Here is a 23456-nt window from a genome sequence, read left to right on the forward strand (position 1 = left end):
ACACTAAGGGAACAGTAGGAGCTGCCTTTTTCTCATGCCCAGCTCTTCTGAAGTTCATCCAAGTGGCCTGTGGATTACTGTTGCCTGATAAATCACTCTCAAGCTAGAGACAGTAGCAGTAGTTAAAACTAGCTTTCTATGAGCACAGTCTGCTTTTCTTTATTTTCTGCTTGAATGGATAAAATAAGAGACAAACATAGATTTAATAGAAATATCTTGTATGCCGTCCTCTGGGTGCATCTTCTTACAGTTTTTTTTTTTTTTTTTTTTGAAAGACCTTTATTGTGAGTGTCGCCAACTGTCAGCATACATTGTCATTGCAGTTCGACTGTACAGTGCACAAAACTCTGCATAAGCCCTGGGGGCAAGTCCGCTGAACCTTATGCACAGCCTATGTGCCGGCATCCCGGAGGCCCGGCGGCGTGAATTGATGGCATCATTCAACACATTACAATGTTATCGTGCACTGTTGGCCCCCAGCTAAGCATCAAGGCAGTCGACAGTCACCTAATGGAGACATATTAGTACGGTCTTTCATGAACCAGGAAAGGGCAGGAAAGGAAAAGTGGAAAAGGGAAAAACTAACCTAAACTACCCCTAAACATCCCCCAGGCCCTCCCCGTTTGCTATTGAGTACCGTGAAGGAGTCTTAGTGACGCTTCCTGTGTGAGTGATGTCGTGTATGCACTGCGTATGTTCTGTACCCACCACCCGCTTGCCCTGTCCACTAAGTCATGACACGCCCGACCCACCCTCCCCGTTAACCGCCTACCCTCTCCCTGGACCCACCACCCCCCAGAAGAACATTAAATCCCCCTTTGCGGTGATTGCCTCAGTTCCATAGCATTCTCTAACTCCTCATCCTGATGTTCCTCGGCTGCCGACATGTCACTGTCGGCCACCTCCCCCTTCTGTTGGTACTCCTTGTAGAGATCCCAAAAGGACTTCGGTCTACTCTTGGGCGGCAGCAGCTCGCTGTACAATTCCGACTGAGTGCAGCAGCATTGGAGATCCCTGAGCCATCTCGTCTTGGTGGGGAGTGGCCCGCGCATCCAGCACGCTGCCACCACCCTTCTGGCCAGCAGCAACGCTACATCCACTAATCTACGCAACGCAGGGGCTAGCGGTTGGAGAAGCCCAATAGCGCGAGCAATGGGGACCTCAACAGCGGCTCCCCTAAAATCTTTTCCAACTCCGCGAAGACCTCCTCCCAGAAAGCACTCACCCCCGGGCACAGCCACGCTAAATGAAAGAAATCAGCAGTGCCGGTCCTGCAACGCTCACACTCCGGGGAGCCACGTAGGCCGTAGCGGTGAAGTCGCTCCGGGGTATAGTATACTCTCTGTAGAAATTTGAAGTGCACCAAGCGGTGCCTACCATTAAGCGAGACCCTGCGGGTGTTGGCGCAGCAATAGCGCCACATAGCATCGTCGATGGGGGTTTGGAGATCCGCTTCCCACGCCGCCCTAGGAGCCGAAGTGGGTAACGTCTGATATGAAGGTCCAAGCCTGTTAACCTTAGAGACCAATTTAGCCGGGGTTTTCGTTTTGATGATATGTGTCAGTTCAGGGACCTCCTCCGGCTCCCGTAGCGCGGGGCCCAGTATTTCTCTGCAGGCCGACCGTATCCTGTGATATTGGAACCTCTGCAGCAGCGACGGGGCCGGGGTGACAGGGGGGAGTTGTTCCCAGGTTTTCAGCGTACCGTCCAAGAACAAGTCCTCCATTGTTTGCACGCCGAGGGCTTTCAAGGCCTCTGTCACCCCCCTCTCATTGAGCGGATCTAGCCATAGGGCCCAGGCAACCGGCATCTGCGGGGAGTACAGTAAGGCACATCCCCGTTCTCTCAGCAGTGCGTGCCATGCATGGTTCGTCGCCTTAAGCGAGTCCATCCGCCCGAGTGCTCGGTCTGTTGGGAGACAAATTGTGGCTGGCAGGGGGAGTGGGTCTGCGAACAGCCTCTCTAGTATGAGATGTGGAATGCGGGCATCTCCGTGGATCCAGGAATGTAAATGCGTCGCCTGTGCCACCCGGTAGTAGCGCTCCAAGTCCGGCGCCCCCAGTCCCCCCATTTCACACGGGAGTATCAGTGTCGCCCATTTGACACGAGGTTGCTTTCCGCCCCAGGCGAGCTTGACTAGGACTTGGTTTAAGCGCTTAAAGAATGATTTCGACAATACCACCGGAATGTTGACAAATAGGAAGAGGAACCGGGGAAGCACTATCATCTTCATAAGGGCAATTCTGCCCAACAAGGAGAGGGGGAGCTTAATCCAGGCGTCCACATCGTCCACCAGTTTGGTAAATGCGATCCCGTAGTTGTCGCGGATCAGGATCTCAGGATCCGTGTGGAGACGGATGCCCAGATATCGCACCGAGTCGTCCGTCCACTGTAGGGGATACTCCATCTCAAACAGCTGCGTGACTGGGGTCAGGGGGAAAGCGATGGACTTGTCCCAGTTCACTTTGAGTCCCGACAGCGCCCCAAAGCGGACCACTTCCCTGAGTATCGGCGACAGATTGGTTACTGGGTCCCGGACATACAGTAAGGTGTCGTCTGCATAAGTCGAGATGCCAATCTTATATGTGGGGAAGCTGACACCCTCCAGGCTATGGTATTCCCGCATGGCACACGCTAGTGGTTCAGCCACCAGCGCATACAACAGGGGGGACAAGGGGCATCCCTGTCGAGTACCTCTACCGATATGTATCGGTTCCGAGACACTGTCGCCGAGGCGCAGGCGGGCCGAAGGGTGATGATAGAGTGCCCCTATTCTCTGCAAAAACGGTTCTCCCAGCCCCAATTTGCGCAATACCCTAATCATGAACGGCCATTCGACAGAGTCGAACGCCTTCTCCATATCAAGGAATATCGCCAAGGCGGGATTCTCCTGCTTCACATGCTGTATCGTTCCCAGCACTGTGCGGATGTTATAGGTTAGTTTACAATTTGCCGAAGCACTCTCATGTGAGTATACAGATTGTTCGGTAACAATTTACATAAATCTCAACACCAATTATGACAGAAGTACAAGAAATCCAAAAGATGAGTGAATCTTGGAGTCTTTAATGGAGATTACAGCCAGCCGACACGTGTTTCACCGCCTTCGCAATTCATCAGGGCTAGAAGGCCGTATCGACGTCAAAAAAGGTCGCTTAGCTGGTGATATTTCCGACCCAGCCGGGCCCGTGACCTATGAAAGCTGGTTCGAGTGCGTCCAGCAACAGTCTAAAATCTTGTTTATGAATAATAAATCAGGGCGTATTATAATGTACTCGGAGGCGACCCAATATAGTTGTTTACGTATGCGTTTGTTTCATCAGACAAGTACTTTCTTTCTAAGAATTATGGCGGTATCGATGTCGGTTTCAAGATATGAACTGCACGGAGCCGTGTGTTGGCTCTTGCAGCGTGTTCGGCGGGTGCGCCTCCTCCGAGTTCAGAACTCGGAGGAGGCGCACCCGCCGAACACGCTGCAAGAGCCAACACACGGCTCCGTGCAGTTCATATCTTGAAACCGACATCGATACCGCCATAATTCTTAGAAAGAAAGTACTTGTCTGATGAAACAAACGCATACGTAAACAACTATATTGGGTCGCCTCCGAGTACATTATAATACGCCCTGATTTATTATTCATAAACAAGATTTTAGACTGTTGCTGGACGCACTCGAACCAGCTTTCATAGGTCACGGGCCCGGCTGGGTCGGAAATATCACCAGCTAAGCGACCTTTTTTGACGTCGATACGGCCTTCTAGCCCTGATGAATTGCGAAGGCGGTGAAACACGTGTCGGCTGGCTGTAATCTCCATTAAAGACTCCAAGATTCACTCATCTTTTGGATTTCTTGTACTTCTGTCATAATTGGTGTTGAGATTTATGTAAATTGTTACCGAACAATCTGTATACTCACATGAGAGTGCTTCGGCAAATTGTAAAGTATTTAGCAGTAGTTGTCTCTACTCTAGGGAGTGGTTTAGGTTGGTCCACTCGCCGAATAGCACCTAAGATATCCACAATAAACAGAATTGTATGCGTATAAACTGGCAGTGCACCCATCCAGAACTGAGCTAAAAACCTTGTCTTCCCGATGTTATAGGTTAGGTTCCTGCTAGGTACGAAGCCCGATTGTTCCGGCGCCACCAGGTCCGGGACCAGCAGCGCGAGTCTGTTGGCTAGAACCTTTGCATAGAGCTTCGCGTCCACGTTCAGCAAGCTGAGCGGACGGTACGATCCACAGTGGTCCGGGGGCTTCCCTGGTTTCGGGACCGTAACCAGCAGAGCTTCCCGCATTGAGGGCGGCATTTCTCCCTCCTCGCATACGGTGTCAAAGAGGGCAATCAGATGTGGGAGTAATAAGTCTTTAAATGCTTTGTAAAAGCCAGCCGTGAGGCCGTTGGAGCCTGGGGCGCTCCCCGACCGCATGCCACCCAGGGCATCCAGAATTTCATCCTCATGGAAGGGCGCCATTAGAAATTCCCTGTCTGAGTTCTTAAGGAACGGCATCGAGATGTAATCTAAATAGTCGTCAATCTCGGTTTCCGCTCCCCCCGCCCTAGAACGATACAGTTCCGAGTAATAGCGTCGGAACGTCTCCAGTATCTGGTCTTCCTCAACCACCCGGTTGCCCTCCGGGGTCTGCAATTCATCTACCACTAACGGTTTACGGGATCCCTTGGCCATACGGGCCAGCAGGGCCCCCGGCCTCTCCCCCTCCCCATACGCCCGAGCCGTGACATACTTTCCCATATAGAGGACTTCTCTATCCGCAAGCGCGTGATATTCCGCTAACAAGGGCACTAGTTCTCGTCCCGCCACTCCTTCCGGGTCCGCCAGCTGCTCCCTTTCTAGGGCCGCCATCTTGTTCTCCAAGTCGGAGAGGTCCCTTCTAATGGAGCGTAGGACGCTGGAGTGTTTGGACATGGCCATCCCCCTGATATAGACTTTGAAGGCCTCCCACACAGTGAAGAAGCTATCCACGGAGTTAGTATTGGTGGCGAAGAATCTTTCTATATCTTCCGCCAATTCCCCTCGGAAGGCGTCATCTAGTAGCGCATAGGGCGGGAAACGCCAAGTATAAGGCGGGATCCCTTTTCTGTCGGTGGAGAGACTGATCAGGACCGGGGAATGACCCGATAACGTGCGAGGGAGAACTGCACACGAGCTGATGCCGCCCAGCACCGAGGAGGAGGCGAGCCAGTAGTCTGTCCTAGTGTGTATGTTGTGATATGCTGAGTAATGCGTGTACCCGCCCTGCGTAGGGTGCTTTTCCCGCCAAACATCCACCAGGTCCAGCTTCGTCATTTCCGCTCTCATGTAGACAGCAGACGCAACTGGTCTTCGAGTAGGGCCCGCAGAACGGTCCCTGTCAGGGTCAAATACAAAGTTGAAGTCCCCTCCCCATAGCATCTTGGTGTGCGTGTGTGACCTACATGTGGCCGACAGTGCTGCATAGAACTCCGGACTATCATGGTTAGGGCCATAAACGTTTACCAAGAGCAGGTCCAGCCCCCTCCCCGTACACCTAGCCACCACATATCTACCCTCAGTGTCCACAGTGAGCGGGGTCAGTTTCAATCTCGAGGCGGGGTTAACCCAGGTGATCACGCCACGGGCGTGGGAGGTGAAACCCGCTGCTACTATATTCCCTGCCAACCCTCTAGCCTGCAACATCTTACTGTGGACGGGCAGGTGTGTCTCTTGCAGCAGGGCCACATCCACATGGTGTCTAGTAAGAAAGCTCATTACCTTCCGTAGCTTTCGGTGGTCATTCAGCCCTCGCACATTCCAGGTCAACAGGGACAGCGCGCGTTGGGCATGCGGGCGTTCAGACACTACAGCAGCAGACATCGTAAAGCACAACGCGCCATATTAACTCCAGCGGGAGGTGGCGTTCCCTCAAACAGTGCATCATCGCTCAAGACAAGCAGACAGACACTCCGCTCACGCGCACTCACCATTCGCCAGATACTCATAGCAAACCACAGGCCCTTCAATGTCCGAACAGCAACCAACCCCTCAACTTTAGCCCCACCACCCTCCCCCCTGTCCCCACCCCACCCACAGCTGACCACCCCTAACCCGGCCAGACAGAGCCCCTCACAAGTCCCCATCAACTCAGGCGCCCCAAAGTAGCGGGCGATACAAGTCCCAACTCCCTGGGGAGTGTCTCAACCAAAAGCACAGGGGCAAAGCGTGCCGAAACTACATAAAAATCACCAGCGGTGTAAAAGTCCTTTTTTCCTCCAGTTCCGCATCCCCTCCTAGCCCCACCGTGTTGCAATGCCTCACACTGAATTCACCCAGTTCCCCCCCCCGCCCCCCAACCCGTCCCTGAGTACGACACAGTGAGCGCCTCACCGGCATTTGTAGATTGGTCCAACAGCAACTAGGCAGTAGGAGCCGCTGCGATAGTACTCCACCCGTCTCCCAGCCAATTTCTCCAGTTGGGGCAAGGACGCAGCTCATAATATGGAGACACACAGTGTACCCACAGTATCATGCTCAACAAGGACACTTGCAACTAAGTACAGAAAAAACCGGGTGCACTGTCTCAGTCCTGTTCCTCCAGGGTCGACGCTTCCCCCGAATCCTCTCCGTGCTGCTGCCGGTGTTCCTTACGTTCTTTGGCCCAAGTTTTCAGTGACTTCTGTAGTTCCTTAGGGTCCGTGAAGAAGTACGATTTCCCGCCGGTGTTAATCCTCAATTTGGCCGGGTACAGCATCGCATAGTCCAGGCCCAGCTCGCGCAGCTGTTTCTTATGCGGAATGAACTGGCGGCGCTCCTCCTGTACTTTGGCCGTGAAGTCGGGGTACAATGATATTTTCATGCCTTCCACCTGTAGTTGTCCTTTTTCCCGAGCCAGCCGCAGGGCCGTGTCTCTGTCCCTGTAGTTTAGGAGCTTGGCAATGATGGGTCGGGGTGGCAGTCCAGGTTGGGGCTGAGGGCCCAAAGTACGATGTGCCCTCTCCACAATGAACATTGGGGAGAAGGCCTCCTCCCCAAGAAGCGTTTTCAGCAGGCTTTCCACGTAGAGCTCCATCTTGCCTGTCCGAGTCGATTCCGCTACTCCCGTTATGCGAATGTTCGATCTGCGGGAGCGCGCTTCCAAGTCCTCTGCCTTGTCACGGATCACTTGGAGCAGCCTGCCGAATTGTCGGCGGTCTTTGTCCCACTCGGTCTGTGCCTCCTCCGCCTCCGTGAGGCGCCTTTCTGCCATGTCGAGGCGCTCCGCGTGTTTGTCTACTCGTTCCGCCATGCGGTCCATGCGGTACGATAAAGCGTCGATCTTGGAGCCCACTGCCTCTATGCTGTTCTGGATTCCTTTCTCCATCGCTGCCAGCAGATCCCGAAGATCCGTAGGGGCCGTGGACGCTGTGGCTCCTTTCGGGGAGGCCTCCGCCGCCGGGGGCTCCGACCCCTTCGGCTTCCGGCGGTCAAATGAGAGTTTGGCCTGCGTTGCATCGTTTTTCCCCATGATGAAGATCCAGCACCAGGGAGGGTTTCTGTCTCACGATAACCACCCCGTAAACGTCCGGGCAGTGTCGCAAGGGTAGCGCTCCACAGAAACGTTGGCACTGGCGGGCCAAAAATGGCGGCTGCGGCGCAGGTGTAACCTCCGGGGTGCGTCTTGTGTCGGAGTTCGCCGACCGCCCAGAACTGTGCCGGTCCCGACGGGCGTGCTAGCGGCAGTGTCCCTGCAGTTGTAACATCGCTGCGTGTGGGTTCCCAAGCGAGCCGCAGCGATCACTCGGACCGTGCGCCGCCCCAGTATCAGCGTGCTGCACTCTCCGGCTCCCCTGGATGTCGAGGCCGCACGTCAGGTGACGTCGTGCGGCCCGCTCCGCAGGGCAGGTCGCGGCTTCAGGCCTGGTCCGCGCCACTCTCCGTCGCCGACCGTGTACGGGTCGCTACCCACAGCTCTCGGTCACCCCGGGCCACTCAACCGGGTCGGGGGGGCACCAGGGGTCACCAGGCACCGAACACAGCTAAATTGGCATTCAGTAGGATAGTTTATCAGGATATTTTAGGGGCTTAGGCGAGGAGCCGAAAGCTCACACGTCCGCCATCGACGCCGGCTAGCTCCGCCCCCGCATCTTCTTACAGTTACAGAAGCTTTATAATGTCACAGCCAGGCTTGTCATAGTATATATAGCCGGTAGCATAGATTAGACCACATTATGTAATAAGCATTGGCAGTGCCAAAAGTTATGGCTTTAATGTGCCTCTGCCTTTCAGGGCCTTGTCAGCAATATCGGGAAAACAAGCTGCAGAGTGAGGACTTTAGCAGGGGGTCAGGCAGGCTGTATTGATGAGAGTTTTATATAGCGCAGACATTCCCCAAAAGCATTACCGCACTTTATATCAGAAGTGATAACATGATAGTGAACAGATGATATGAAAACAAACAAACAATAACAATGAAAACTATAAAATACATAGGTAAATGAGCTGTGCTTTCCAAATGCAGGACACTTAAAATAGATTTTTTTAAATTCTTGGTACCATATCATGGCACTAATTACAAAAAGCAGCTTTATGGGGTAGGAAAAGGCAAAGTGGAAACATTCCTTTTAAAAGGGGTTGGTGAAAGTGGCTAAGTATGAGCTGCAAGTGCTCTAGTAAGTATGGAATTGGAGAGAACGAATGGTCCAGCAGCCCTTTTCTTGTGTTGCTTTTGTGCACACATATAGATTTGCAAAGACAATGAAATCTACGTTTGTATCAGTTGCTGACCTAAAGGTGCACTGTTCGCTTTAATGTTCCAGAGGCTTCATCCACAAGCAGGAACAGCAGAGGACATCAGACCCCTCCGCAGTCTGGCTGCAGCAGCCCACGGTCAATCGGCAGCATTGAACTTTCATTCAAGGCCAGCCCGTCTTCCCCATCGACATCCTACAGGGACCTGGCAAAGAACACACTGGCTAATGCCACAGCAGAGGTTAGTAATCTAGCATATTAAGGTATGCCTGATCAATTAACAGAGTGGAGGTCTTCAAATCTCTGCCTAAGCCCCGTTTGCCTTTGTAGAATTGTTGTTCTGCTACGCCATCATATTTTGCCTCTATCCTCCAGTTCATATGCCATGACGTATGCTCTACCATATCATTTGATAGTCCTTCGGGAGGTTTTTGTTTCAGGTTTTGTGAAAAGTATGCCACAAGGAGCATCAGAGCTTATTATAGACACAGTGACAGAACCAACATACTTACAATCACAACACATAGCTATATCTCTGTAATCAAGTTATTGTAATTATTATTATGTGATTGCCCCACTATCGGATTGCTGCATTATGGCGCAAGGGTGACTGTGTTAATGAAGTACACTTTGCCAATGCAACGGATGGAAAACTACCTTCTCCTGCAAAATGCATTGGTAGAATACATTGGAATAGCCAGTTGGTCTCACCTTGGAATGCCGTAAGGCGACCTTGTGGCATATCCAATCCTTGTTGTAATCAAGTTATTGTAATTATTATTATGTGATTGCCCCACTATCGCATTGCTGCATTATGGCGCAAGGGTGACTGTGTTAATGAAGTACACTTTGCCAATGCAACGGATGGAAAATTACTTTCTCCTGCAAAATGCATTGGTAGAATACATTGGCCCATATTTAATGGTAGGCTAAGGTCTCAGAGCAAGACATGGAAATGACATGAATACATATGTCCTGTGAAGAACATTGCGAAAGCAGGATTGTACTCCACTCACCTACCTTTCTCCCCAGTTACCACTGCTCCTGCCTTAGTTCAGCACAAACAATTGGGCAGGCAGGAGGGTGTGAGGGAGCAATTTAGGAGCTGGGGCAGGTTGAACATTAAAACAAAAAAAAGCCAAGCGAGACAGAGAGGATCTGGAGAAGCAACAGAGCAGCAGGGGGTGGCAACACAGATGTCGGCAGGGACCTGAAGGTAGAAGCAACACACCTGAAAAGAGCAAGAAAACACATGCCTTACCACGGAGTTCTGAAAGTAAAACAAAAAAGTAGTCCCTGATGTCAGCTGTGCAAGGATCCAAGTCATCAAATCAAAAGGATGGTAAGGAAGTTATGGCCCAGAGGACAAACACAAGGAGAGGAAGGAAAGTCAATGTATTAGAAACAAGCAAAGGAGACAGAGAAGAAAGTCAAGCAGTGATGAGCAGTGGGCAGCCCCAAAGCCCACTCTTAGTATTGTACACAATAGTTCTTTCAACAATAGACAGCTATAAACTGTCTGTAGACGAGACGTAAAAAGCAGAATCCCTCCTCTGCCAGAGGGGCAGCTGCTAGCAGAGCTGTAGATTTGACCAATGGCACTACTGAAGCCCTCTACCGCCAAGAGTTCACACAGACTTACTGACCTCACTCTCCATCCTTGGTACAACTAGGCCTGGCCATCCCCTCCTCATTCTCCAGGGAGTTCCTGCGCAGCACTCCACTGCCTCTGGCTAGGTTTAAATCAGATGAATACCACAGTTACTGACATATATAAACACCATCTAGGACTGCCAGCCTGCTTGGCCTCCAGAGTCGCCGACGGTACACCAAACCTGTTTGCCGCATCCCGCACTGAGGGGATTCCAGCCGCCTGCACTGTCAAAAGGCCACAAGAGAAGTACGAGATTGAAGGCAGACAATATTTCCATATCTCTGGGACAAGAGCTCAGCAAAGCCTATGAGTGGGGGGCCTCCAGTCCAGGCCTAGCCCACCAACCCCACCCTTTGTGCATCAAGCACCAACATCATCATGATACGTCTCGGAGAGATTAGTAGAGGGCCAGAACAGAGCCTGATAACCACCTGGGGAACCACAGGCAGCAGTCTTACTGCTTCGCAGCTCGCGTAGACGAGTACACATAAAACGCGCAAAAGTGTTACTTTTTAAAGCAAAGGGGAGGAGGAAGCAAAGGGGGCAGAAGCAACACGAGGAAGGATGGGAGAATGCAGAAACGACACAGAGATGGTGGGAGAGAGGTGAAAGCAAGAAAAGAAGGGCAGGAGGGACAGGGCAGCAAGACAGGGTTGGATCTTGGGGGGAAAGAAACACGAAGAGGAAAAGATGGAACCAGGAGAAGTACCCAGGTGAGCGCAAGAGGGATGAGATGTGGAGAAGCACCTGGGTTGCAGAGAGCATACAGGACTATCTTTATATTATGTGCGCAGTTCTCTGCCCCGACAGCGGAGTCTCCACAGTCGTAAAGTTGCTATTAAATCGTTTGTCTGTTAATACCGAAAAAGAATAAACTTACACAAAAGTGTACGTTTACCTTTGTGAATCAGATCTGAAAAGTAGTGCAAAATTACTGCTCCATAAAAAGAAGAAAGTGTTATAACTCTGGCTAAACCTATAGCAGCACAAGTGCAAACCTTCATGCAACATGGCTCAAAAAAACAACAAATACTGTGCAAAATGCTATGTCTTTATTTAAGGTTACAGTACACTAATAAAATCAGATTCGGCAAAGAATAAATGTCTATTGATGTGGCAATGGTGAAAATCTAGAAATTACTTAATAATAATAATAATAATACAGAAACTTGTTGAGCGCGAACAGCTACCTCTGGGGAGGTGTCCCGGCGCTAGCGAGTCCCACAGTAAGAGTGAGTAGTCAGGAGGGAGAACAGGATTATTGCATAAAAAGCCAGGTTTTTAGGAGTTTCCTAAAGCTTGCTTCTGACGTGGCGGATTGGATGGCAGGGGGCAGGGTATTCCAAAGTTTCGCCGTACCGGCCGAGAAGGCCCTGCCTCCAAGTCTAGCTTTCCTCACACGCGGTACAGTTAGCTTAAGTAGGGAATTTGAGCGCAGCTCACATTTTTGGTGGTAGCGGGGAAGTCAAAGTTTCAGATAATTTGGACACGTGCCTTTTAGCGCTCTGAAAGCCAGGGTCAACACTTTGAACTTAATTCTACTTGCCACTGGTAGCCAATGCAGCTCGTGCAGATGCGGAGAGATGTGCTGCCTAAAAGGGACCCGTTTTATTAATCTCGCAGCCGCATTCTGCACGATTTGTAAGCGTTGCACCGCATATTTAGGTAGACCAAGATAGAGGCCATTAGAATAATCGAGTCGAGAAGTGATTGTTGCGTGAACAACCGTTTTCCGGCACTCGACTGGTAGCAGAGGCAGAAATTTCCGCAAATTTTTGAGTTTATGCAGGCAGCCCGCGGTGAGCTGTTGTATATGCGGCAAGAAAGACAAGTTCTCATCCCATTTTACTCCTAGATTTTTTGCATGGGAGCTGGGAGATGGGGCAGGGCCCATTTCCGTTGGCCACCACAGATCCGGAGGGGGATGTTTGGGGTTTCCAAAGAATAGCACCTCTGTTTTGCTCGCGTTCATCTTGAGTTTGTTAGTGTTCATCCATTTGGCCACGTCTTGCAGACAGCCCCTGATTTTGCTAAAGGCTTCCTTGGACGAATCTGTGTATGGGAAGACTAATTGCGTGTCGTCCGCATAGGATATTGCCTTGACCCCCCATTTGGCAATCAAAGTGAAGAGCGGGGCCAAATAGACATTGAACAGCAGGGGGCTCAGTGCCGACCCCTGTGGGACGCCACACCAGAGATTTTTTGGTCCAGAAGAGAAGGGGCCCAGGGCCACTTTCTGGGAGCGATTAGTGAGGTAGAAGAGTAGCCAGTTGAGAGCTTTGTCTCCAATGCCTATGTCCTTAAGTCGGGTCAGCAGTCTGCTGTGATCTACAGTATCAAAAGCAGCTGATAGATCCAGGAGCACCAGCATTGCTGATGCCCCTGAATCTAAGGACCACCTGATAGACTCGGCAACCTCAATGAGGGCCGTCTCGGTGCTGAAACCGGCCCGAAAGCCCGACTGAGTTTCATGTAGGGCGCCGCTGTCTTCAATAAATTTATTAAGCTGCCGCTGGATTATTTTTTCAAGCATCTTGCCGGGGGCTGCAAGGAGAGAGATGGGTCGGAGGTTGTTCAGATCATCCGGTGCGCCTTGGGGTTTTTTTTTCAGTGGGAGAAGTGTGGCCTGTTTCCAACAGTCCGGAAACGTGCCAGTAGCAATGGACGTGTTCCATATGTGTAGGAGGGGAGCTGCAATTGCTTCCGACATTAGTTTCCACAGTTTAGGTGGACAGGGATCGTCCGGGCCTCCCGATTTACATTTTTGTATTTCTTTTACTGCCTCAGAGAGGGTAATAGGCTGAAATTGATTTAAAGGGATAGTGGGGCACTCAGAGAGTCTCAACTCATCCATTAATGTCGGCTCAGGGTCCGTAAAAGTATCATAGACTTTTAGAATTTTGGTATCAAAAAAGTCTGAAATGGATTCGCAGAGTCTTACCGAAGGGATGATATCCGTCTCGATAGCTCTGGGCTTGAAGAAGGATTGAACAATCTTGAATACTTCTTTGCTTGATTGTTCCGCCTGTAGGATGGAGGCCTCAAAAAAGTTTTTTTTCTTGGCTTTTTTGATGGATAGGTGTAGAGCATGAAGGGCTTTTTTATAGCTGGATTTGGCTGAGTCGCAATAGTTAGCTCGCCAAAGGCGTTCCAGTTTTTTACATTTACTTTTTTCGGCCTTGAGTTCAGGGGTGAACCACGGTGCAGAGGGAGATTCTCTGCGTGACGATGCAATACTGGCCGGCGCTATAGAGTCCACTGTTTTACTTATCCACAAGTTCAGAGAAGCAGCATCGGAGTTTGCATCTGAGGTGAGGGGTATGGGGTTTGCACGAAATGCTGGACACAGTCTGTCCGCTGTTAGATTGTCCCATTTTCTCCGCACATAGGATCGTTTTCCTGTGCTCTGAGATTGGGGGGGGATTGAGATGGCCATGGTAATTAAGTAGTGGTCCGTCCAGAGCAGTGGTAGCGGAGAGGAAGCTGTTGTGTTCAGTATGTTGGAAAAGAAAAGATCGAGCATATGCCCCGCCCGATGCGTGGGGCCTGCAATAGCTTGAGTCAGATTGGCCGATTGCAAGGTAGAGATAAGATGGGAGGCCTGTGGGCAGTCAGGATTGTCAGCGTGGAGATTAAAATCGCCGGCTACGATAAAGTAAGAGTGGTCTAGAGAGTTAACATGCAATCTTGAATTCCATTTCATTTTAGATTATGGCTGCCTGCTCCTACAACCTGGAGAACCTCTTCAAGGGTCAAGCCAATGCCGGATGGAAGTAAGTCACTGCTATTTTGCTTTTGCTTGTGGTGCCTGGGTGGAAGGCTCAGACCTACAGTTGACCCACTGCCTACCACTAACTTGTGATTTTCCTGCAGATATCAGTGCACAGAAGAGGAAGTCATGGTGTACCACAAGCAGTACCCGTCTTCGACCAGACATGGTTTCCTGGGAGCCGGCGTGATTGCGAGGCCTCTGCACAGTGTGTGGTGCGCAGTGAAAGACCCCAGCAACAGAAATGTGTTTGACAAAACCACAACTACACTGCGAGTGCACAAGAGAGTGAGCAGCGAAATCCAGCTTGGTGAGCAAATGTACTGACCATTTTCAAGGAGATGTTAAGGTGCCATCTACTAGATTTCCAGGGGAATGGGGTGAGAGACATGTCACAGGATGTGACGTTACAGGAAGTGAAATTACATTATATGTAGTACTATGCAGAAGACGTATGACTGATAGAAGAGAGTGTGTGGGGAAATACCTAGAACAACAGGGAAGCAAACATATAGGTCTGTAATGTGGGCAGGTGTAACTGCATGAAAACAAGTAGGACTGATATTGCTTGAGTTACACTGCATGGAGGCTGGTGGTAGCGTGATGGATGGGCTGGTTATGGTGGAACGATTCTGCGAAAGGTGACAGTGCATGAGCAATGTTAATGGTAGGCACCGTAGCTGGTAAAAGATGCTTTTGCAGGTTAGTTGGTTAGTTGGGGATGCATGGAGGCAAGATAGTGTTTCTAAAGGATACTTCTTGTCACAGATTCCTCACATTTAGAATATCCCTCAGCACCAAACTGGATCCTGAGACTTTGTCTGCAGTGCCCCAGTAGGTAATGCTGTGCTATGGTAGGTAAACGTTGTGTAGCTCTGCACTGGCTCCGTACTGACCTGGAAGTGATAGAGCAGTGAGCAAATAAGCAACACCCCGCACACTGGGTTCTTTTCTTTGCGCGTGATCCGATGCCAATCCGGAACACTGCTGCCACCTTTGTCGATCTGTTTCTAAACTTTCTTTCCAACAGTATGCTTGGGAGTATGTCCCTCCAAGAACAACAGGTGCAGAAATTTCCACAAGCAAGTGTCATGACCCCCATGAGTCTTTGGTGCCTGGGTTCTGGTCACAACTCTCAGTCATGTGACCAATGCGCCTTAATGCACTTGAAGGTGATCTGAGACCAGGAGGCGAAGTTGTACATTGCCAAGCATAAGAATGAAGTCTCAATAGGAACTAGGGTCCCTAGCTAATCAGTGACCGAGCTTGACTCGCCACATCGGCCATCAGCAGGGGAAAGTGACTCATTTGCGGTGTTGGTTTGGAGGATTGCTGAGGTACTAGAAATGCAGTTGCTCTCCACTGAGACTAAGATAAGCTACATGTTCTAACAGAGATTCTCCAACTTGTGCCAATGACATTGGAGCCCTTGCTCACATTTAGTGATTTTGTCATGGATGCCATGACGGATATAAGTCAAAACCATGTTCTTATCCAGCCATTAGTCATACAGTAGCCTGGGGGCACAAACCTGCGCACAGTGATCCAGATTTCCACACCATTCCTACCACAGAAGGTCTTTTTGTCCCAACTCATTTCCGACAAATCCCATCAATATAACCAAACAGGTTGATGCTTTTGCCATATTGGTGTTTTCTTCTGTCAGCTTGGCACTGCAGTCGATAAACGCATGGGACAGGCCCAGTAAGATCTTGTCTGCAGTCCCAGAAGACCTCAAAGCCTCCCTGGCTCAGCAAACCTTGATGGGTAGGATTCAACAAAATAGAATATCTGTGCATGCCTGCACACCAGACTGCCTTGGCTGTAAAGTTGGTACTGGATGAGAGTGACCAGATGTTCTGGTGATGTGCAGGTGTGCTGATGGATATGCCCTTCAGTGGATCCACACTCTTTATAGAGAAGGTTGAGCCCGCTCTGGCAAGTTTTAAAACAGTTGTTGGTTCGGGCCATTCATTTGGTCCAGAGGCTGTTCTTGGCATTCAGGAGGGGAAGGCTGGCAGGTTCTCATGGGCAACACCACCTCCAAGTGGTACTGCAGCAAACTGGGCGGAGTGGGGATCTGCGCCCTGCGCCAAGAGGCTTTATGTCTCTGGAGGTGGCTGGAGCAGCAGAATACCTTTCTATTAGCCAACCACTTGACTGTGTCCCTGAATGCCATAGTGAACAAATTGAGCAGGCATATTTTGCAGTGGAGGGTGGTAGTTTTATCTGGCAGGGGGCAGGGTTCCACACTCACACATACACACTCACCACCATGCATTTACACACACATGCACAAACACACCCATTCACAATACTCACTCAGAAATGCACATCCATACATACATACATTCACACATGCACGCATGAACTAAACATCAAAAATCATAAAACGTACCTTAACTGCAGCTAGCTCTCCAGCAGGGAAGACTCAGAGGTTCCAGGAGGGCTGGGACTGCTGCCTTCCCTCATTGGCTAACTTGTTTTGACTGGAATGGAATGGGGAACTCTTGTATGCCTTCCCGCCACTACCTCTCTTGTCCCAAGTTCTGAAGAAGATCAAGAACGGCTGGGTCGAAGTCATTTTAATTTCCCCAGCTAAATAGGATACCTGAAAATCCCTGCATGGGCATCCGTCCTCCGATCTGGTTACCTTCTGTCTCAGCAATAGTGCAGGGCTTTTGTTAGAACCACTCCAACTTACACATCCATGCATGGAGAGCCCAAAACACTGACCCCTAACAGCCTAAGCTTTCGGATGGTCCGTTGTTTGTTCTTTCTTTAGCCCAGCACGGCCTTGCAGTGGTCACTGTAAAGTGTTAATTTTAAGCCCTGTCTGCTTCTGTATTGGCCAAGCAAGCCATCCTTGTTTAAATCACCAGTTCCAATATGATTTAACTAAAGGCTGACACATGTTCCCTCTCAAACCGTTTGTGATGCCTCAGTGGGACATTACCTTGGTTTTGACATTTCTTCTGTGTGCACTCTTCAAGCCTATGTATTGTTGCCCGCAGCATCTCTTGACCCTGAATTGATTTCCTCATTACGATTAAGTTGGCTCCTCGCATGAGTGAACGGGGGCATTTTTACTGCAACTGTCCTATACTACCTTCTTCCAGGACAAATTGGTGCTTGGGACTCAGCGTTTTTAACCAACTGTTCCACCTAAGGCAATTGATCACTCTCCCAGTGTCCTTTGCTCCACCTCACACCTCAAAAGAGAAGGAGAAGCTCCATCTGTTAGTCCCCAAATGAGATTCAAGATATATGTCAATCGTACTAAGGTCATCCAGTAGACAATCAACTCTTTGTAGCTTTCTCTGGAGTGAAGAAAGTAAAGATGTGCAGAAGAGGACCCTGTCGAGATAGATAATCCTCTGCATCAAGATCTGCTATGCACAAGCTAAGAAACAGACCCCATGGGATCTGAGATCCCATTTCATCAGGGCCAAGGCTGCTACGGGGCCGTTGGTGCGAGTTGTATCTGTCCATGACATCTGTAAGGCTGCAACGTGGGCTTCAGTAGATGCGTTAATGAAGCACTACTGGCCTGACAGCCAAGTCTGGTGGGAAGGACACTTTGTACACTCAGATCTGCAAGAAATTTGATTTGAGTCCTCTCCACAGACCTTCCACCTTTGAGAAGTATAGGTCTGGTATCTATTCTAAAAGTGATGAATCTGCGGTTAGAAGTATCCATCAAAAGAACAAGTTGCTTACCGTTGGTAACTATTTCTGGTGGATAGTCTAATTCTTTGCTGCTCTCCCACCTCCTTGTTCTGTGCAGTGATCTCTATTATTTAAAAGGTCCCAAGTTTGCAATCATCGCACTGTTACCAGCATTTGTTTACACTCTGCCCCTGAGGGAATGTAAAGGGAAAGGACAAGAAGCTTGCATCAACTTGCAGGGTTGGCACTTATATGGGGCTCCGCTCCATCACTTCCAGGGCAGTACGGAGCCAGCACAGAGCAGCACGATGCCACCTAGCAGCGTGTGGGAGCATTGCTGGAAAGTTCTTTGGATCCAGTTTGGCACTTGGGGATATTCTGAATCAAAAGAATTTGCGGTTAGTCAGAGTATCACCAGAAAGAGCATTACCAAAGGCTAATAACTTGTTCCTCTAGGACTGAAAGGGACATCGGGTATAACAAGTATAAAATCAAGCCCAATAATAAATAATTAGAAACTTGTATGACAGATATAGGAGAGGGTCATAAAGAAATGTAGGTTTGATTTTTTGGGGGGTTGAAATTGTTGATGTTGTTCAGTTTCCTAACGTGACTTTTATGTTTTATTGTGGGCTATCCTGTAAGTATATTGAAAAATTTCCAAAACTGGAACTGTGGGTGTAGCAGCAAATAATTCCCATACGAATTAACATTTAAAAATGCTCTCGCAGTGCGACCCACCTTAATGCCACACCTGAGCCACTGAAAGTTTAGAGATTGAGTGCCACTGAACCTCAGAGGTGGCCTTAGATTGTGAGGCAGCTGTATATTTCCTTGCAGTGTGATTAACTGAATGCTCATTCCCTTTGTTTCAGTGTACCTGGTGACCGACATGTCTCAGTGCTACCTCAAGCAGCCCAGAGATTTCTGCTGTATCAGTACGGAATCGAAGGAAGTAAGTACGCTGGTAATACTCTGCTTCAGGTACATGCTATGCAGACCCTGGCATGTTTTTCCTTGAGAGCTGACAAGACTTTGCTCGCTAATAGAATTTCTGTCAGGGCCATTGTACTCAGATGACCTATTTATTTATTTATTTATTTATGCCATTTCTAAAACGCGCTGCAACCCTACGGGCATCCTGGCGCTGTGAAAGTGCGACTAAGAACTGAGCAACAGAGGGCAGAGTAGGTGAAATGAGCAATGCTCTAGGGTAGTTAGATTTTAGGGAAGAGCCAAGTCTTTATCTTTTTGCGAAAAAGCATCAGTTTGTTAGTTTTCCTAATTGCCATGGGGAGGCTATTCCAGAGATGAGCTGCAGCTATGCTGAAGGCTCTGCCACCGTGAGTAGCTTTCCTGATCCTAGGTATACTAATGAGATTAGTGGATGAGGAACGGAGGGTCCGTGTGGGCTCATACCATTTGAATTTGTTCTGAAGAGGTTTGGGACCCAAGCCGTGTGCTGCTTTAAAAACGGTGCATAGAGATTTGAACAGGATCCTCTGATGCACGGGCAGCCAATGCAGCTCGGCCAGAGCCAGAGTGGTAGAGGACCGTCGTCCTCAAGAAAGTACCATCTTCGCTGCTGCCGCCTGGATACTCTGGAGTCTGGAAATCAAATAAGCAGGTGATTCCAGTAGCAGAGCGTTACAGTAATCCAGGCGGCTGAGGATAGTGCTTCTGACCACGGTTGCTCTGGTATGTGCTGGAAGTAGGGGCAGCAGCTTTCGGAGGCCCCGCATTAGGGCGAAGCAGCTGCTCACCTGTTTGTTGACGTTGGTCTCCAGACTCAGGTTGTCATTGAGGCTGACCCCCAAATTCCGCACCGTTTTTACTGGTGTCAATGGCTCACCTGAGTCCAGAGGCCAAAAGTCAACAGGCAGGTTTCTGGCTATTCTTCCCACTTTGCATTGCATTATCTCAGTTTTGCCGCTGTTAAACTGTAGTGAGTTACTTTTTAGCCAGGTAGCCATTTCCAACATGCAGGTGTGGAAAGTCTCAAGTGATTCTGCATAGGCACCATCAAGGGAAATCATCATGACCTCCAGTCTGACCACAGATATCCCAAACAAGGTGACCATCTCTCTGGGTCATTTTGACTCTATCAGCACTCCTGAACTTTTCACCTACAAATTATTGATTTCGGGTGTGCTAGTCTAATTAATTCTGTGAAAGAAAAACAAGACTACGATACCCAGAATGCATTAAGTTATCACTACAATGTACAATCATTACAACATTTGAAACTGAGATACCTTAGGCCCAAAGAAGAGCAGATAGCACCATATGGTCTCAAAGTAAATGAAACAAGGAGACATATAGCTTGCAACACAGGTATATCTGTATCTGGTTCCCCGTTTAAACCCATGCATGCTTATGATGAGCTCAGCTCGTCACGAGGCACAGTGGAGCTATGCTCATGACGAGCTGAGCTTGTCATAACTGCCGCGGTCCTCCCACGTGCAGCTAATTCCCCGCCTGTGCTTGCGTTCTATGGGAGTGGGCGGATTCGTGACTAGCCCAGCTCGTCAGGAGCACAGCTCCACTGTGCAGCATGAGGAGTGAGGCTCGTAAGGAGCACCGCGGCGACCCGCGCGGCCCCTCCCCCCCCCCCCGCACCGCGGGGGAATTAGCCCCACGTGGAAGACGTTAAGACTATGATAGGAGAGTGACACACAAGGTACTTTATCAACAGCCGACCCCAGGGTTAGCCCAACAAGGACATTCTAGTGTGAGGGACAACATAATTGCTTCCCTCTCCAGGGACAGTGGCCTGGAAAGTAGTGAAAATTACAAGTTTATAAAAACTGATAGATATATATATATATGTGCTGTGATTGCCATACCAGTGATGCCAACCATCCCGAATGCGACTCGTGAGGTACCTCTTGTAACATTCATAGAAGTAGGAAATCTGGTTTGAAATGCTGAATATATTACACCGCATGTGATCTTAGGAAATTTGGATTTCCTAACACCTGTACTATGGCACTAAAATATGATTGATCACAAAATCCAGAACATGCAGCAATGGGGGTTCCCCAATTTTAATGCTGCAACACGCATATATACTGCATGAATCACTTTATGTTTATTTACGCATGAGAAAAAGGCATAATTAGGCAGATAATGTTCAGAAACCTGTATAGTAACTACTTTCACCTCACTGGCACCTGCAGTATATAGGAGAAATAATGCTTTGAAATCATTACGTGCCATCTGAATCTGTAATAGGTTCACATAGAAGAGAGTACCTGGCCTGTTACAGCAGTTTTGTATGTAATATAAATATAGATATGATTTATCCAATATTTATTGCACAATTAATTAAAATCATAGAAATATAATGCAGGTAGACAACTTTATATGATGCCATATTTTATATTGGGATTGGTGTCGTTACAACGCAGGCTATTACAGCGCCTGCTGTTACAACGCGGTTTTTACATCGCATACCACTACAACGCATAGTGCTTTTAAGCGCTGGATAGTGATTTATTTAATTTACTATTCCAACTCCGGTCCCCGTGGATAGTAGGGAAGGTGTTGGATAGTAAATTAAATATATTCCCTATCCTAGAGCGCCCCCCAGCGCAATGCGTTGTAATGGTTTGCGTTGTAATGGTTGCATTGTAATGGTAGTGCGTTGTAATAAATGCGTTGTAAGTGATGTTTCCCTTTAAATTGTAAAACCCAAGAAGGGCTATCACTGACCTTTGTATTATTGTTTACATCTCAGCTAAAGCAATATAAAATGATGTTTTTAAAACCCCAGTCATTTGAGGGTCTATTCCACCCAGGCATTTGAGCGACCTTTCTGAGGCGCGCTCTGAGTTTAGCGCAGTATGATAAAAATAAGGTTCCCAGAATATACTTTGCTAGAAAAGCTTAAATTCTAGACACATGCGATTGACATGTGCTGTCTGGTGGTCTGAAGAATCACCTACATGTCTGGCACTGGGCCTCATCCAGCCAGTTAGCACCCTGTCCATGAAAAAGTTGTTTGAAGAAAGGTTAGTGTGGAAATAACTGTACTTTTAGCTGTCTGGAGAAGAGGGTTCAGTGATGAACCCAACATGTTATTGATTAAATCAAAGAAAGGCCGTATTCAGGGCAATAACTTTTATTTTGATGGAGGATTGTTGATTTTTATAGTTTCTCGCTTATTCAGCCATATACCTAGATAGTTCAATTCAATTCAATTATCTTTATTTGGTTATTCAGAAGATGACCATAGAAGAGCAAATCAATCAATCAATTAGGGGTTGGTAAATCGCAACTACTCACCGTGAGGGTCTCAAGGCGCCGAGGGGCACGTGGGACTGCTCCGTAGTGATCAAATAAAACATTACTTGAAATATACGATCAAATTACAGTAGATTAGTAAAAGCAGAATCATAAATACATAAAACATTACAAATTCACCGATGTATGCAACATAATGCGTTTTTAAGAACAGCTCCCACCGCAGAACACACCGGGGCATCTGCTACATTGCGAAGAAAGTAAAAGGCTGGCCTGCACTGTAAACCCCCCAGCTTTTTAAAAATGGGTAATAACATTTGCGTCTAAAAGGTTCATAAAGTTTGCAGAACAACAGAATCTGAGGAGAAGTGTCATCACAAGGGCATGCAGAGATACAATTTGGATCAACCTGTATTAACAGGAAACAAAGATTACATCTAATGGTGCCCAGCTGAATTCTAGATAAAGCAACTTCTTCCATACATTATTAATCTTGGAGAGGTAGGGCTCGAAGCCCTGGCATGTCTGAACTATAACAAAACCCTACACGGATGTTTACCCTAATTCCTTAAATTCCCTGTTAGCCATAGCCAATATCTTAAATTAATTTTTGGCCCAGCCCATCTCCTTGTGGGTATGAGAATAGTTCCGGTCGACCCAGACTGTAGGCCATATTTCAAATATAGATCAGCTAGGGTATTACAAGCTCTATTCACAGAGCAGACAGTCAGAGATAATCTCCCTGTTAATGGCTGCATGTTTGTTCCCTCATATTAAAATCTAAAGAAGTGGGGGGCAAGCTTTATACGATCTTCTACATAATCTAGACCCAGTTTCTCATGTAAACATGGGCTACTGGGCGCAACTCTGAGCAGCCACCTGCAAAAGCGATTCTCTTCCTGCTGTGGAGAAAAGTTATTCCAGTATCCCCAAATGTGAGCCCCGTAGGTTAAGACCGGTAAACATTTTCGTTGTTACACCTCTATCAGGGTCAGGATTGGTTTGTTACCAACTGTAGACGAAAGTTCAAAAACAGCGCCGCGTTAAACGAGCGCATTACTTAGAAATGTTATTCCCAGGTAACAGTTCTTTTGTCTTTTCCTTATAAATGGGAACTATGCATGCCAATCACCAAGAGGGGGTACACCATGAATTACAGCAGCATTTAGGATGTTAATAATGATAGAAGCCCACAGATGAGCATTTTCTTTATGAAGGTCCAGCTGTATCCCATCGGGCCCAGGTGCCTTTTTTGATGGACTTTCTTGGATAGCTGCTATCACTTCACCAAGGCAAAACCTAATTTCCAAACGAGGGTGGGATCATCAACAACCCTAAACCCTCCAGGATCGCCTCATAAGAATACATTCAGATCATTCAGATGAGGTATTAGACCCCCAATCGCTCTGTCATCCC

At 48.5% G+C, this 23456-nt stretch overlaps 1 protein-coding gene across 1 annotated transcript in view; it reads left to right on the forward strand.

The window, feature by feature from the left end:
* The window catches only part of LOC147689637 (stAR-related lipid transfer protein 9-like), a 574886-nt gene that overhangs the window by 542866 nt on the left and 8564 nt on the right, over positions 1–23456 (forward strand). Inside the window, exons 29-32 of the mRNA XM_086937097.1 lie at positions 8772–8944; positions 14066–14130; positions 14231–14436; positions 18671–18750. Coding sequence (XP_086793223.1) covers positions 8772–8944; positions 14066–14130; positions 14231–14436; positions 18671–18750 — 524 coding nt within the window. The remainder of the gene's footprint in view (positions 1–8771; positions 8945–14065; positions 14131–14230; positions 14437–18670; positions 18751–23456) is intronic.

The sequence above is a fragment of the Lissotriton vulgaris genome, chromosome 9 (assembly GCF_964263255.1).
Source record: "Lissotriton vulgaris chromosome 9, aLisVul1.2, whole genome shotgun sequence".
NCBI classification, from domain to species: Eukaryota; Metazoa; Chordata; class Amphibia; order Caudata; family Salamandridae; genus Lissotriton; species Lissotriton vulgaris.